Source organism: Haliaeetus leucocephalus, unplaced genomic scaffold, assembly GCF_000737465.1.
Source record: "Haliaeetus leucocephalus isolate CR32 unplaced genomic scaffold, Haliaeetus_leucocephalus-4.0 Scaffold140, whole genome shotgun sequence".
Lineage (NCBI taxonomy): Eukaryota > Metazoa > Chordata > Aves > Accipitriformes > Accipitridae > Haliaeetus > Haliaeetus leucocephalus.
Window position 1 is genome coordinate 7,972,607 of NW_010972576.1, and position 17,148 is coordinate 7,989,754.

Here is a 17,148-nt window from a genome sequence, read left to right on the forward strand (position 1 = left end):
CGGGGCGGTGGGGAGGGTCGGCGAGCCCGTGCTGCCCGCCCGCTGCCTGCCTGCCTGCCTGCTGGCGGGGTGTGTGCGGTAACGGTGTTAGTGCAGGCGGCGGTAGAGGTAACGAGGGATATAAATCCGGCTCTTATTTCTGAGTCCACCCTGCCTGATGCAAAAGAATTATTATCGGAATCAGAACTCTGCTCTTTAGCGGCCTGCTTACAAACTGTCTCCTCAAAAGCAGTATCAGGTTGTATTGATATGATTTTCTCTGCTGGCTGTAAATGCACCAGCGCAGTATAAATAAATTTCCATGTCACAATTAAATTTTCTGATACACCGAATGCCAAAGTTTTCTGCGTTTGTAAATGCTCCCCGACTCTTTCCCAAACCTTGCTATCAAACGTTCCCTCTGTGGGAAACCAGTTACAATTATCTTTTACCCATATTAAAAGCGAGGCAATTTGTCCCTCCGTTTATTTTATACTCAGAGGCCCGTAAAATCTGCTGCAAAACGTTTAAGTAGAGCTTATGCTCCTGAGAAACTGATTGCCCCATGCTGCCGCAATCTCACAACTCACCCGTTCCACACGGGTTGCTGTTACCTATTTTCTCGGAGTCATGGCCACTTCTTCAAAACTCTTCCCATTAGATTGCATGGTCTCCGCAGTGAAGGGGAATCACCTCTTTTCTTCTTCTCTTGATCACGTTGTTTTCTTCTCTTAATCACGTCGCCTTCTTCTCTTGATCATGTCGGGCTCACCATCTGTGGCGACTGAATTAAGTGCTCAAGCTATCGGTACAAGATTCCCTTTATTTCACAAAAGAATCCAACTTACATATGTTTCAACAAAGATCTAGAAAGCACTAACGGCACACAGCCAATATGACTAACACAGGAGCGCATGTCTGGCTCAGCTGGGATGTTTGCCAGTCCTCAGAACAGTTAAAGATAAAAACATTCCATACACATACTCATGACTGTCTTCAGCCACATCTTCCCAGGCCTATACAAGGCCATCCTCCAACCTGTCCTTGTAAAACTAGTTCTTCAAGGCTTGGCAAACATACAGCACAACAAATTCTGACGGTCACTCTTGAAAACAAATGCCAGGTGTTCTGAGCTGCTCCCACACACATAGGTGTTTCTCATACCCTAGAGAATCTGAAATGACACCAGACACCTATGGGCAATGCTACAGAAATAGTTCATATGCATCGTTATATGAACTATAGAAACAGAATGCGACATAAATGGCCAATGACCTATAGGTAAATGATTACGTTTGAAGGCTTGTACAATGATGAATACAGTGTGAACATCTTCCTTATCATCTCCGCACTTTTGGCAGCAGTGTGCTTAAACATTCAAACAAAAGGAGAAGACACAGCAAACTTTCAGCTTTATGTAGCACACCAGTTTTGCCAACTCTTTTTTCAATAACAAGGTCACAAGTACGAACCATCAAAAGTGCACGTGATAAGTCACTTCTGTCCTCTGTACACGTACATGTGAAAGGAAAATTACCTCATAATTTCAGTTTTTATCTCTCAGGATTACTTCACAGTACACATTTTTCCTCATTTCTATTGTGCCATTAATCTTTATCCTATGCCTTCTGCAGAAACTTCTTTTTTCCTCCCACAAAGGCTGCCAGGCTCCCGCTCCCCAAGGGGTCACAGGTTGCAGAGGAATCCACAGAAACAGGAAACCAGGCTTCCTCAGTCAGATTTGAAACACCAAAACCTGTTTCCTTTCTATAGAAATAAAGCCTGTCAGGGCATCCTCTGGGTAGGCTCACTGTATGTGCAGCAGCTCAGGAGGAGGGAGAGGCTACAGGATTTCTTGCTTGGGAAATAAATGTGAGATAACTTGTAGCATTTACAAGCCAGCAGAATGAAGGACATCATCTTCTTGCTGCTCCTATTGCACTTACAGAGGGGCAGCATTGGATTTAACACACCAGGAAAGCTCTGGACCACAGCCCAGGGTGGTGAAAGCCAGACAAGACACTCAGACTTGACTCCATCTCCATCCACAATTGTGGGGTCACCCCATTCTGAGATCCAAGCTGCCAAAGTGAGTGCCTCACAGGCACCTCCTTTTGCATCTTCAGGCAAGACTCTGGGAATGAAAGCCGTGAAGAAAACCTCCAATCCTACAACCTTTAACCCTGCAAGCCAGTCAAATGGACACAGTGATGGTGACTCTGAGAAAAATAACACAGCAAGCTCATCTAGCAGCAAAGGGACATCTCTACAGAGCAATGCTAGAGAGGTCCCTCTCCAGCAAGAGGTCACTACAAGCCAGGATACAGCTACAGGGAACAGATCTCTCAAGCAGTCATTGCCCAGCACTGGTATCACCAGCACCCAGAAGGATGGCAACTCCAAAACATCAGGCTTGGAAACTACCAGGGGAAAGTAAGGAAAGTTACATATTTTTTCTTGTCTCCTATGTACTGCTTAGGAATGGTTATTTTCCTGTTCCCAGTGAAATAATTGGCAAAAGTCCTGGTAATTTCAGTAAAATTGTTTTCTGGGCTTAAAGAAAACCATCTAAAACAAGCAAGGGACCAAACCTGCAGTATTTACTCCATCAAAACCATGCATTTGTAACAGAGTAAATGCTGCAATATCTTATTCCTTAGGGTAGTTATCTCAAAACCATCAGGAAAGTCATTATCATATATGGGTAGGAAAGGACTAGAACAGATGCCTCCCTGTTTTCTGCACAGTAAACTTTTGTTGATTTTTTTCTTTATTTTCTTGTGGGTAAAAGAAATTTCAAATGCACTTTTTCATTTGGAATCTATTAAAAAATGATTGTGTTTGTAGGCTTCTCCACTAAATTGAAAATACAAGCAAATAACTGTACTTCGTACATGCATTGATGTCTGACAATTTGAAACACCTTATTCTGTGATTAGAGCTTAGGAAAATTGGCATTTGCAGGTGAATTCAGAACTGTATAATTTAATACATAATAGCTATACTTAACATAGTATATCAAATTGTACTGTCTAGCTTTATAGCTCTGGAACACTCAATTACATTCTTTGTTCCCCAATGTCTTCAGTTCTCCATGGGGATGTTAATACTGACTTTGGAGATGCTGCAAGGTTCACTTAGTTGCTGATATATATTCAGATACTGGTAGAAAATGGAAGACACAAAGGATTGGTTGTTTTCCATAGTATTTATGGAGAGTGGGCTTTGAGAGTGTAGATTTCTTCTTTTGATAGTACTTGCCCAAATGTTAGCATCCAAAAGCAGGAAAAACTCTTTCACTTAAATTCACACAAAAGAGACTAAATCACCACTTAGAAATATTCCTACAATTATCTTGCTATGTGTGGCTGAGAACTAATGTTCCTTCAACTCAAAGAGAAGAGTCCCATTGACCTGAGCATGTTTTGGATCATGCATAAATGAAATAATGCACCAAGACCCAAAGGAAAGGAGGTCTTTGCCTCTGCTTGGAAGAGATACCCCATTAAGGAGCTGTGTTTCCCAGATAGCTTTGCTAGCATACTCCTTCAGTTGTGAATGTCATCTGTTACAACACCTTACCACAGTGTTTGCCAGAGTCTCTGAGTTAACCCTAGTTAAATGGATTCTCTTTACACGTGAGAGCTGATAACTGCATCTCCATTAAAACAGGTCTTAACATATGCTAACCTTAGAGTCTTTAGCTTTCTCAGCTTTTTTCAAGAATAATATTCCAGTGAAATTAATCTTCAGAAAAATTCTGTGAATTGGCAGGTATCATTTCTACCTCTTACATATGATGTAAATATAGGAAGCAAAAAATTAGTCTCTGGTGAACAACATCTCATATTTTATTTGTCATAATGGGATGTGGTTGCAACTGCAGAGAGGCAAAATAAGCAAATCTTGTATTGACTAGCACCTTATTTCATGAGTGGTTGAGGAGCAACCTGCTGTGCAACATACATAAAGGTCTTTTTTTTTTTTGAGTCCATTGAGCAAGTTAGTGATAAATCTAGGATTCCATATCAAAGTTACAGGAATGTGTAACAGCATGAAACCCCAGCATAAAACAGCATGTTGAATCCCCACTCTCTTTCTCAAACTGCTGTGTTACATAGCCTGTCTCTAGCAAATGTCTACAGTTCTAGGTGTGGCTTGATCCTTTTCACATTAATATTCCTGTGTTATAAGCCTTGTCTTTCTACTACATACAAGTGCTTTTACAATCAGCTAAAGTGTTTTCAGCTTTTCTTCCAGTGTTGCCGCTGACCTGGACTGTGACTTAAGTAAGTCGAGTCACTATTCTTTCTCCCTTTCCCTGTGAATTAGACCTGGATGAATAATAAAGACACTTGTGACTCATTTTTTTTCGCTAAAGTCATGAAAAAATGCCAAGTCTAGTGTGCTCAATGTTACCGATCACTGCTGTGAAACACCTGGAAAGCTACTGCTGAGAAACTATACATAAGAATGCAAGCATTTTTATTTATTATGTACAGGTGTTATCCATTTCTAGCATATGTTTTCTTTTTTAAAAAAAAATTTGCATCTTTATTGCAAATAAAGTGAAAGAGATGCTGTAAAACTGCCAATAAAGACATACAGCTTTCTTCAAGGTTTACTCATTTAATGCTTGAGCACAGCATGAATGACTCTGTAGCAGATTTCATGGTTGTAAAGTGTATTACCTCTGAGGAAATTCGGAAGCACGGTTTGCTTTTTGAATTTACTTTGAAGTAAAACAACTCTTTGGTTGTAGTCTGTATTCCAACTTGAATTTCTGAGTGACCTTGTAGGAACTGCATGACTCTGTAATCCTTTATGGCAACCCATTGTGTTAACATATGTGCAGAGCTGCTGATGTTAAGAGGCTCCATATAGAAGGAACAATAGAGAGAGGTCAGGGAGAGACAAGAGGAAGGAAAGCAAAACAAGAATGAGCATTTGTTTTTTAATATAGTTAAAATTTTTAAAATAACAATACATATACTTTGTTGGAGAGTCTCCAGGACTCTCAGATTACCCACAAGGTACAATATGTGCCCATTGTACAAGCTTAATTCCCAAATACCCCTTTCTGAAGGAGGTCGTGTGCCTTACTGGCTTAATTACAAAGATAATTCCCTCACTATCTCTACCCTAGATTACCTGAGGACAATATTATGTACACATATCACATGCATACTGGAACTAGATTAGAAAAAAGTTCCTGTTCATGCTATTTCTGCAAAATTCCTGTTAAAATGTCAGAAGAGCATGATTTGGAAATATTTCATGGATTTTCAAAGTCTGAACTTGAAGAATATTTCTGACAACCACCAAGTGTGGCAGGCAGGACACACCCAGGTATGGCAGCTAGCATCACCTCAGCCCAAATCGCCAGGCGCAGCCATGGTGATGCTGCAGTGCCACGATCAAGCTGGGAAGGCAAATCAGTGAGTCAGGATCAGGGCTGGTGATGGTGGCCAGGGTAAGACAGAGCCCAGTGATCACTGGGCAGGTCCACAGTGATGGAGCAAGGCCAAAGTTAGGCCAGGATGTCAGCTTGCAGGTGCAATGTAGCCCTGGGGTGACCTTTAGTGGGGGTCCTGAGCCCACAGGCAGGGTGTATGAATGGAGACCCTAGGTCAGGCTGGTCAGGGTGAATAAAACCCACAAGTGCCATCAGGGTCCTGACAAGCTTCCGTTTCATTTTATTGAAAGAAATGCACTATTAGAACTGTCAGAATAAATTAGTTCTTTTTTTCCTACTGAAACAGAACCATATGTCCCAAAGACCATGACTTTATTTTAAAAACTTGTCTCAGGTTGGCTTTTCAGGTTCCAGCAGAACTTCTTGGGGCAGAGACATATTGCAACAGGCAGTCACCTGATGAGGAGCACAGTCAGTAGGGCTAAAGGCTCCAGATTCAAGATTCTGCTGTTAATAAGGCAAAGCTTGGCTTTGAGCCCCTCTATTTCACATCCCGATGTGGTATTTTAAGTGCTAAATATTGGGCATATCCTTATCTTTAAAACCACTAAACTCTTCCTTATGCTTCACTGGAATGAAAATGCAATGAAATCCTGTTCTTTTGCAGTGAAGTGGAACAATTTTATAGGTAACATTAGAATAGGTATAGGAGGACATAATTTATAGATTCTGTAGCTACTTGCTCTCAAACCATTTCAGAATAGTGGTTTCTCTGGTGAGGTATTACCCTTTCTGGGAGGGCCTGCACCCTTTCAGAAGGATAAGGAAACTTCATAGGAAGCACACCTGGAATGGCCTGAGCTGAAGGAAAATTCCTTTCTTCACTCCCAGTAATGAATTTGACTTAAGCTCTGAAATGTAAGGCTTATGTCTCTACAAACAAATATGCTTTTTTTTATTTCTACCTGTCTTCAAATTTTTGTGCTATCCATATCAATGAATAAAGAAATGCTGGAAAACTAGAGCTGTGCTTCAGCAGTAAAGAGAGTTTTTCCAAAGTTCAGTGACATTAAATGTGAGCATCAATTTGGTGTCAAAGAAGAAAATTGATGATACATTCTTTTCAATTGAGTTCATGTGAGATACATCTTTTTTAGCCTGTGGAGAGAGGCAATTGCAATATTTCACTGTATAAAGCAGCTTAAATAACAGTGGTGCTATGGAGCATGTCTGAAGCGGAGTCCTGAGACTAGCACACTCATCCTTCCATTCTGAACCCAGTTTTATTAATTACTATTCAAGGTAGCTCCTGAATATATGAGCCATTCATTCAGGCTGTAAATTAACCACACTATCTCCACATTGTTGGATAGCTCTACATTACTCTTTTCTCTTAGTATGTGTATATTACACATTTTCCAATTATCGTGAATCCACTGAGGGTCTTCATAGACTTCCCCTGCCATTACCTTGGGTAGTGGTGAGGTGACAGTATTCTATTACTAAGCACAGAAGGGTTTAATAAAGTCAGCACCAGGGACAGATTTGCTTAGCTGTCACATGTGGTAGGAGTGCTGAAATATTTTATTCTCATGACCAGCCAGACCTCTGCATTTCTCCCTGGAAATTGCTTTTGCCTGTGTCAGCTTGGTAGAATTTCTAGTGTACTGACAAATTAAAATGAATGGTTAAGCTCAGCAGATGGTTCAAATACACAAGACACATAGAAACCTGATTTAACTGCCTAGTTAACAGTCTTTTTTGATCATGTCATCCTTTAATGGAACAGAGAGAACAATTCTTGAATCGATTTCTTAAGATTTTGCATCACTGTGCATTTACAATAAATAAAGTCACGCATGGCTTAGGTTTCTGCCTCACTAGGTATATTCACTATGACCTGGAAGGAGGAATCTCTTACACTGGTACTTAGGCTGCCTTGGTGTCGAAGTGTCAGAGGATGTTTGACAAGCAGTGCTTGCTTTGCCCTCACAGTGTTGAATTCCAGCCATGCAGAAGACCTTTGCAATGAGCCCGTCTTGTCCAGCAGCATCTTGAATGTACTTCTGATGCTTGGCTGTAAGCCCACAATCTAATTTTCCTACACATGCTGAACGCACTGTTACTCCCATTGCAGTCCTAAAGACCAAAGCAAATTGTTCACCCAAGTGCTAGTATTCACTACTTTATTGCTATTTCATCCACAGAACAAATGGGGCAATAGACATAATTATGCAGTTCCACAACGATGCATGTGGCATGGTACCAAGAAAATGTAACTGTCCAAAGAGAATTTTAATGCAAGTATTTAGAGATTGGTGCTGTCTTCTGCTGAGGACAGAAGTAAAACAGTTAACAGGTGACTGAGACTGCTGGTGTGAAGTAGTAAAACACCTTACTGCATTGTGCAGATTAGGTACTACTGCATGCTGTACAGCAGTACTGGTATAGGGCAAGAGCTGCACAAGGTCCATGCAATTTATAGACTTTTAGTTTGTATCAGTGCTATTATACCCTGTGTATTGAGGACATCTTTTCCACTGCTGATGTTGCATGCACAGAATGAATTAGAAAGTCTGTTTGCTCCAACGTGGTGGTCACTTTTCAAGGGGTTCCAGTTCCTGGGTGGGAAGGAGTCATTGCGGGAAATGGTTTACCCAGTTTGCACTACGTCCCAGAGAGACCCTGTAGGATGTTTTGTCTTTCAGGGAGAGACGGAAGGGTAAACACATGTCCATAAAATTCTGAACTGTAGGTGATGAAATAATAATTTCTGAAAACTAGACAAAAATTCAGTAAACAACAAATCCAATGTTCTGGTTTTCCGAAACAGCCTTTCAGCAATGATGGCAAGGCAGAGTCATGACAGACTGTTTTCAGTAGCACAGAAAACAGCACTGGGCAAAAAAAATCACATCTCCACCCAGGTTGCTTTTGAGACACTCACAAAGTACTTATACAAGACAAAAAGCCCCAGCAACTTTTCCTCTTAGCCTTCTCAGAGTCTGGTTATTTAGTTTTTCTGGGATCAGATTCAGATAAGGTACTACTATACAGATGACTTCTGAAATGTTTAAATGAATATAATAAAGGTTTCCGTTCATCTCATTACACTAACTACTGCATTAATGCTCATGCTTATCTTTGCTCTTACTCTTTGTTTCATCTGCCATGGGAAGAGTGAGGATTAGGAACAGACTGTTTTCCATCCCTGCTAATGTCTATTCACCCCTCTGCATAGATTAGGATTACTGTAACAAACTGGACACAGTGTTAGGATTTACCTCCCAACCACTGCAAACATTCGACTCTTTACAGCATTTCATTTAAGATACACCAGAAACATCTGCTCAAGTCTGCACAGAAAATATGCATTCTTAAAAATCTGAATATAATCAACATTTTAGAAAACTGACACGAATTCCTAGAATAGACATGGCAAGGAAAAGGACAGTAGCATGGTGTCCCCATATGTTTTCCAAAGGCATTATCTGTGTTGCCAGTTAGAGAATGCAAGTGTTTCAGAAGACAACTTTTCTGCCAAATCTCAAAGCATCTATTCTGTATTACACTCCTGGTAAGTAACACCATAGGTCATGAGGAAAAGCCTGGGGAAAAAAATCATCTTGAATTTAATGGACTTTGGCTCAGATCCTTTTTTTTTTGAAGTGCCCCCTAAGAAATCAATCAGTGACAGCGTAAAGATACAGGTCTGCATGAGTTAAGTGGCAAATCAGGTACAAAGCAACTGGCAAGGCATTTAACCATTTAATGAAGCTAAATAAGAAAAGAGAAGCTGCCCAAAACAACACTATAAACAGATTAAGGAACAACACTTACCCCTCTGGAATTGGGATGGATCTTCTTTTTTAACATTTTCATTTTGTCATTTATAAAGGCTTTGTTTTTGTCAGTATTTCTCAAAGTGGAGAAGCCATTACTGACATACTACAATCTCCTTTTCCGTAGATTACAAAGGGACTAACAAACCACTGAAAACCAGCACCACTGAAGGTCATCTGAGAAGCACTGACAATAAACTAGACCAGAACTAGCTTACTGAATTTCATACTCTGGGTCAATTAGATGATGGAAAATAAATTTATATTCCAGAGGGAAAAATGCAGAATGAAGACCCTTTTAAAGAACAGTTTGTCTGGGTTTTCAAATGTGTTTTACCAGATTATTCTCAAAGCAGATTAATGGATATCTTCTCAAAAGTCTGAATTCTATTTGTGGGAAAGTTTGATTATTTTGAAAGGCTCTGAACACAGAGAGGGAGATAAGGTCTAAAAGAGTTGATCTGGTTCACAACGGGACAACTTTTTAAATGCTAAAATAGATCAGTGAAGTGCTAGATAAGTGGAAATTGTGAATTAATTTTTGCAGCAAAAGGTAGGACACAGAATTGGTCACAACAGTAAATAAAAACTTGGATGAGACAAAGAGGTTGTTCACAGTCCAAGGCTCCAGCACTGTACATACAAAAAAAGGAAATGAATGATGAGAGTAGAATTTGTGTTTTGTAATAGACAGGACAAAGTGTCAGGACCCTGAGTCCTGGAAAAAAAAAAAAATTTAAACAAATGGTATGACTGCCCCCACCTGATACTTCAGGGTCAACAAGTCAGCTGTTTCTCACAGCTAAAACATATCCTATAACATATTTTACCATCACATACTGTATTATATTGTATATCACATGCACTTTTCAGAGGCTGTCCAGGTTTCCATTCTGATCAGCATGTAAAACAGATTTCCCAATTTGATTTGTTTATGGTCAGTCCCTAGTGAGTACTGAATTTTTATTTCAGCTGAGATTCATACATTTCAGAGCAAAGGAAGCGAGGCAGTGAACATAAAAAAATTAACTGATTTTGGTTCAGATTTATAATTTCTCTTTGAACTAGAGCTTACATTTTTGAAAGATGACTGGTGTTCATTTAAAGATACAGAATTCACGGTATCATTAGTATCAAAAAAGTGAGGGGTCTCTGTAGTCACCTAGTGGAGTTCAAAGGAAGCTGCTGAAACCAAAACCTGCTCTCCCACGCAACAGCAAAAAAAATCTTGTGAGGGTGCTTTCTATCCCTATAATCTAAGTGTTTACATTATGTCCACCAACATTATCTCTCCTCATCCAAACTTCACAGGTTGTTTAAAGCAAACTGAAAATATATCACAGCAATGTACTTTTATACAACCTAAATTCAGGGCCTATACTCTGATTTTTGTGTAACAGTCTTTCAGACTGAAAAAGATCCTAGCTTAAAAAAAAAAAAGAAAAAATGGATTTCTTCCACACCACGTCATTATATATTTTTATGTATGAATGCACTTAACCTACTGTATTCAGAAGAACAATCATATCACCCAAATGAGATAGATATATAAGCAAAGGTCACAGGTTCACAGAACCACAGGATCATTCAGGTTGGAAGGGACTTCTGGAGGTCACTAGTCCGACCTCCTGCTTGCAGCCAGACCAGGTGTGAGATCAGACCAGGTTGCTTGGGGCTTGAGCTAGTCAGCTACTGAGCTCCACACTCTGGGCTAGTGATTGCACAACCTCTCTGGGCCCTGCTCCAGTGCCTGGGTGTCCTCATGGGGAATAAATTTCTCATACTCAGTCTGAACCTCTCTTGTTTCAATATGGGCCTTTTTTCTCTTGTCCTCCTGCAATACAGCTGGGAATAGCCTAGCTCCAACTTCCCAATAGCCTCCCTGTAGGGCCTGAGGGGCTGCTCTTAGGTGCCCTCATAGCCATCCCTTCCCCAGCCTGAGCAAGCCCTGGTCCCTCAGCCTCTCTTCGCAAGGCATCTACTGGCTCCAGATGCTTGTAGCATCTTTCTGCATTGCCTTTGCCAAGGTGTAAAGGACTATACAAAATGAAAACAGGTGTAGAATCAAGATTAGTATTTCATAAACTACCCTGTGAAATACAAATAAACTGCATACAATGTGAATGAGGCACAACCACCAAGCTGTGCACAGACTACGGCTCCAGCTCTGGGTCTTTTTGTATTCCTTCAGCAACGCAATAATCTCATTTTCATGATTCAGTGATGTCCAGATGCACTGATTCAATAGCATTTCTATTAAAAGCCAGGTAATCTAATTTACTCATGGATAAAAATAACTCATTTTCAGATATAATATGAAAGGGGCAGAACAAAAATCTATACCTTCTGTGGCCTGACCGCCACCAGTGTTCCTGCAGGGTGGCTTTAGGACCACTCACAAGGATCTGAGCTTAGAAGCAAGTGGAGGCAACGGCATACAGGTGTATCTGATAACTCTGTAGCTGGCAGTTTTTGTGAGGGTTTGGTTTTTTTTCTTGGCAATGTACCCAAAGAACAGTTTACCATGGAAATGTGCTGTGGAACATGAGTCCTTGCAGTCTCATAAACTTCCACTCGCCCTCTCACTCCAAGGTAATTACAATTTTTCGATGTTACTGTAAATTGTACTTCACTTTTCAGCAATATCGGGGTATCACAGCATCAAGAGGACTGGTTCAAAGACTGCTGAAGTTAAACAGAAACATTTCCATTGACCGCAAATGTATTCAGGACAAGCCTGCCACAGGCCAGACAACTTTACCAGCAAGCAGTCGCAGCACTCCTCCTTTGGAGCTAAACAAATTTGTTTTCTTCTTTTGCTGCCCTCCTTCCTGCAGGCCCCCTGCTCTCCCTCATCATCCCCTGGGAGCTCAGCAGAAGCGGCAGGGCTCTCCCTGGCCGTTGCTGCCGGTGAGCCGTAGGAAGCTGTACCCGAATTTACACAGCCACAACGGCCACGGGGCCCGACCCCCTCAGCGGGCGTGAGGGGGATGGCGGTCGCGGACAGAGGCACCCACACGGCCGCCGGCGTCGGCAGCGCCGCGGAGCGGAGCGGCAGGCGCGTTACCCACCCCCGGCAGCTTCCCCCCTCTGCAGGCAACGGCCGCCACCTGCCGGCCCTGCCCGACAGCGCCTCACGCCGCCCCGCCCCGCCCCGCCTCGCCTCACAGTGCCTCACGCCCAGCGCCCCTCGCTCTCCCCACTATTGCCTCACGGCGCCTGGCGGTGCCGCACGGCGGAGCCGGTAGCCGTCTGGGCTTTGGGGCGGGTGTCTCAACCAGGAGCCGGCTGCCCGGCAGCAGCAGGCAGATGGCGGTGGCTCCCGCACGGTGGTGGCAGCCCGCGGGGGGCGGCGGGGTGAGCCTCCCGCCGCTTCTCCGGGTGGGGGAGAGCAGCTCAAGACGGGGCGCCCGGGCTGCCGCCAAAGAGGTGGTAAAGCAGAGCATAAGCCCTGCTAATTGCGAATTAGGCGAGGGTTTTAAGAGTGCTGGCAACACACCAGCGAAGCAATGATTAGTTTAAGGGCTCTTGAGTGTCCGCTGAATCAGGAGGCAGAGTCATGCCTAAGAGCACATGCTTCTATAGCTACTTCAAACCAAGTGGGGTGTTTTTCGTCCTCTAAAGTCAAGTCCAGCTTCAGAAATCTGCACAGCAAATTAAGAAACCATATTTGGTGCTTATGAAAGCTTAAGCAAGAATAAGTAAGTACTGCTGAGACTTCACCTACTATTTGTCCCCTAGGCGTGCACCTCTCAGGGCAGCTTTCCATAAGACCACAAGGTTTCATTTTGTGGACGGGGAAGTTGCTTTTTTGCAGCGAATCACGTCCCTTTGAAGTTGCAAGATGTTGCCCAGTAATTCACACCGCATATATATATACACCTCTGTATCATGAGGTTGATGTAAATTGCTGAGGATGTCAGCTGAACACAAGGCAACACTACAGTAATCTGTCTTACACTGACCGAAATAAGCTTTTTTCCCAGCTGAGGGAAACACAGGTATTATTGATACACGCTCATGTAGACTGGGCATTGGGTTTCTTGCCACAGACACAGCGCAGGCAGTCCTTGCTTACAATTACCGCGAAGCTACTTCTATTTCACAGTTATCTCTAGGCTGCATCCTTTCTGTTTTCTGGCCAACTGTGGAAATGAAGAAATGCTTCATGTTTTCTCTGTGGAAAAAGAAACAGGACTGGTATAAGCAGAAGACAAGAAAACTTTTCCAAGAGGGTATTAATGCAAGATCTGAATAAGCTGTACGGGACGTGTAGGATCCCAAAAGCTAAAGACAGGCTTAAAGGCACCATCTGGGTCCCACTAATGCCCTGCCAGTTGTAGGTGCTTTGCTCCAGCCACGTGAGCAGGCTCCACGGCCTATTAGCTACTCAGAACTGACTTTGCAATGGCCATAAACCCCAGAGGACTCAGGCCTGCCAAGGCTGCAGAGTAGACATGTTTACTGGTTGCGAAAGAAACAAATGCTGCTCTTCATACTATGCCCTACTTCTCAGCTAGGGTCAAACCACATGATGCAGAGTTGGGGCAGCAGTATTTTGATTTGAGCTGGAAATACTGCTGCAAATATCACAAACAAAGAGGCTATTTCAAAGGCCTGAGGACTCAGAGGTATTCTCCCACACCTTGCTACCAGTGGGTTTTCCTGGCCAATACGTGCAAGAGGAGAATGAAATCTGTCATATAGGCTTTATGACAGTAGGGGACTTGCACCACTCTCTCCAGGCTGGATTTCTGTTGTATGCTGCAAGGATTCTGTTTTGTTTTTAAATACAGCTTTCCTGATTGAAATCAGGTTAAATGCAAAAGAAACACCAGGCTCCTAGAGCTCTCAACAAAACCTGCATGTTAGAAGCCTGTGTTGCTGATCTGGAATATATTATTCCATGGAGGGTAAAGAGGATTTTCAGGTTTAAAGTCCTGTTATGCAAATCAGTTGTCTTCTGTTCTGCCTTTGCATTAACACAGCCTGTCATAGTTCTTCTGCCACGCTTCATCTTCTGTTTCCAAATCTACATTTTTTCAGACAATTTGATTTCAAAATTATATTTACATTCTTAACATCTCTTAATGAGCTTATTTCATTGGTTGCACAAACCTAATTATGAGTCACACCAGGGGCTCTTTTGCTGTGAATATTTCCTCCAATTTAGCCTGATCAAAGATTGTTGGGCTGTGTGAGAACCACAGCTTCAGATATTGCACTCATGTAGCTTAAGAGTGAGCTAAACATTTTAAATAGAAACAGTCTGCTCAAGTTGAGTTAAATTTTTGGTAGAGACCAGAGGCTGAGTTCAGACTATCTTTAAAAACCAAGAGCAGTCCTTAACTGATATATTTGGGTTGTATTCTACCATGTTTTCCTTTAGAAGGCATCTCCAAATGGGAAAGTTCCAATAGCTTTTACCTTGAAGCTAGCCACCGTCAATAATAATGATAATTAGTGGATTTACATTATGAATTTTTAAAAGTAGATTTTATTTTTTTTAACTGCACTCTTTGTATTCCAAGGTTTTCATGTATTTTACAACTGCTTTTTTTGCCTGTTTTTTTTTTAATCTTTTCGTTGACCACATTTGCTCAGATGTGAAATGGAATTCAACTACCAAAAATTATATCCCAACTGTCTGCACTGCAGAAAAGGTCATCACTGACAACACTGCTATATGTCTTCTGCTTAATCCCTTTCTCTGGTGAGCTGTCTGGTCTGCAGGCAAGGAAGCCATGAGCTCAAGTCCTAACCTCACCGCTGGTCCATTGTAGCCCAGATTTTAAAATCTGACTCCTATATTTGTGTTCTTGATTTGCAGAGGTGGTAAGCATAGCACCCAGCTGCCCAAGGTGTTAGCTCTTCGTTCCTCACTTTCCAGACAGCTATTGGGTGTGGTACTACATAACTGCTTCAGGTGGTGTTATCACTTCAGATGTCTTCTGATCAGACTTTATATGCCATCAGTTAATTGCTGAGAGTTATTCAGGAATTTAGATGTTTACATTTTCTCTATCGAGTTTAAATCATAAGCAAACCACCATGCTTAGTCAGAGCTCCTTCTGAATAGACCACTCTCAGTCTGGCCCAGTATCACTTTCTGCATCCATTAAGAAATGTTTAGTATCCCATTCATATGCTGAGAGATTTTTTCTTTTTTTTTTTCATCTCTGTGCTGCACTCCAGAGAAAAAAATACAGTCTTCAATCTAGGCTATGAATATGCAGAACCCTCACTACAGCTATGAAATGGAAGAGACCTCATGCCTGTAGTGAGAAATGATCTCAGTGGTAGTACCCTGAGCACACTAACAAGCCTTGATAGCCCTAAGCAACCTCACCTGAAACCCACACACATGAGCCGGGGAGGCTCCATTTAAGTCCAGGCTTGAGCCTGTTCTCCTTATAAAGGTGCTTGTCTCTATTAGCTTTCTTAGACCTGACTTGTTACCTAGTCTCTGCCTGATACTTGCTGGGCTGCTAATTGACCTGTTCCTGTGACCCTACTGCTGCTTGCCTGTCTCTGGTACTGTATGCTGCTGTTGAGGTCAGTGCATAACTTGTGTAGTTGCCCTTCCCCTCCTGGCTCACCTTCTGTTAAGGAGAAGCCCTGCTCTTGCTGCTCTCTGATGCTCAGCAAGGACACCCCATGGAAGAGCTGTCTTCCTGGTTGTGCTTGTAAGTGAGCTAAGTGCCCTGCCATGTCCTGCTCCTGCTGAACATGGTGCCTATCCTCCCTTGCTGCTGCAGAGGTGTGCTGGAAGGGATGGAGCTACAAGCTCTCTCTGGCTATCTGTTGGCAATGTTTAACTGTAAATATCATCTAGTTACTGCTGCTAGTCTCTGTGTGATACAGGAGCCTGTAAAGGACCCGTGTACCCCAACCAGAGGGGTGGTGTAAAGTAACTTCATGATCTCTCTGCAAAACTCAAAAGACTTAAGTCTTTTGATTCTGCCAATTTTATGTGTCTCAAACTTGCATAGAGGTTGCTCCTGGCTTCCACAGATGTAGTGAGAAGAGCACCTAATCTTTAAGCTTATAGTTGAGGAGCTGAATTTAATTTTTAGCAAATATTTATTCATGGAGTCTCTAATTTATACATACAAAAGCTATAGCTAAAGGAGACAGAACATAAAGGAAGCATCAAACAAAATCACAGCCTTTTTATACCAATTAAAAAGAAATATTATCCTAATGAAAACTCTCGAGGACGTAGAGAGTGAGTGAGTGAAATCAGATCAAAGACACTCAATAAACCCCTATTTTTATATGAAACACATTATTCATCAATTAAACAATGTGTTGTGTGAGGGAGCACCACAATGTAATACTGACAGCAGAAATACTGAGACATTCAGTCTGTTGGCCTTACTTAGCATCTTACTTCCTAGCTTATCCTGCTGTTTTCTCAGGAATCATTTTACAAGTAAGGCATTACTGAATTTAAAGTGAGTGATCTCAGTAGACAAAAGCAATCACTTCAGGACAGATGCTGATACTATTTTGTGTTTTGTGCTGTTGTTCTTGTTTGAAGCAGAGTAAATATGTACTAATGCCAGTTAAGTAAATGGAACTAATCTGGTCTTAATTGTATTTCAATTTCCACTGTAAGGACCCCATAGCAAGATACTGATTTCAGGACCCGCTGGGTAATGTAAATACAGATTTCCATACTGGGTTATGAAACACTAACAGAATTACTACAGCTGGAAGCAAAGGTTAGCAGCAAAACAAGACCCAAGTTCTCATATGCAGATTGGTATGGAAGTACTTGCAAGTTCACCAGTCCTACAGCTGAAACAGTGTCTTGTCACTAACTTGCCAAGTCAAAAATGAAATATATTTCAGCATGGATAAGGGAGTGATGTGTGACCCTGAGAAAGGCTGTACTAAGTTTGGGGG

General features: G+C 42.0%; 1 protein-coding gene across 1 annotated transcript in view; it reads left to right on the plus strand.

Annotated features, from left to right (window-relative positions):
- The first annotated feature begins 1,885 nt into the window (after positions 1-1,885).
- The window catches only part of MMRN1 (multimerin 1), a 44,531-nt gene continuing 29,268 nt past the window's right edge, over positions 1,886-17,148 (plus strand). The window contains exon 1 of the mRNA XM_010586160.1: positions 1,886-2,412. Coding sequence (XP_010584462.1) covers positions 1,886-2,412 — 527 coding nt within the window. The remainder of the gene's footprint in view (positions 2,413-17,148) is intronic.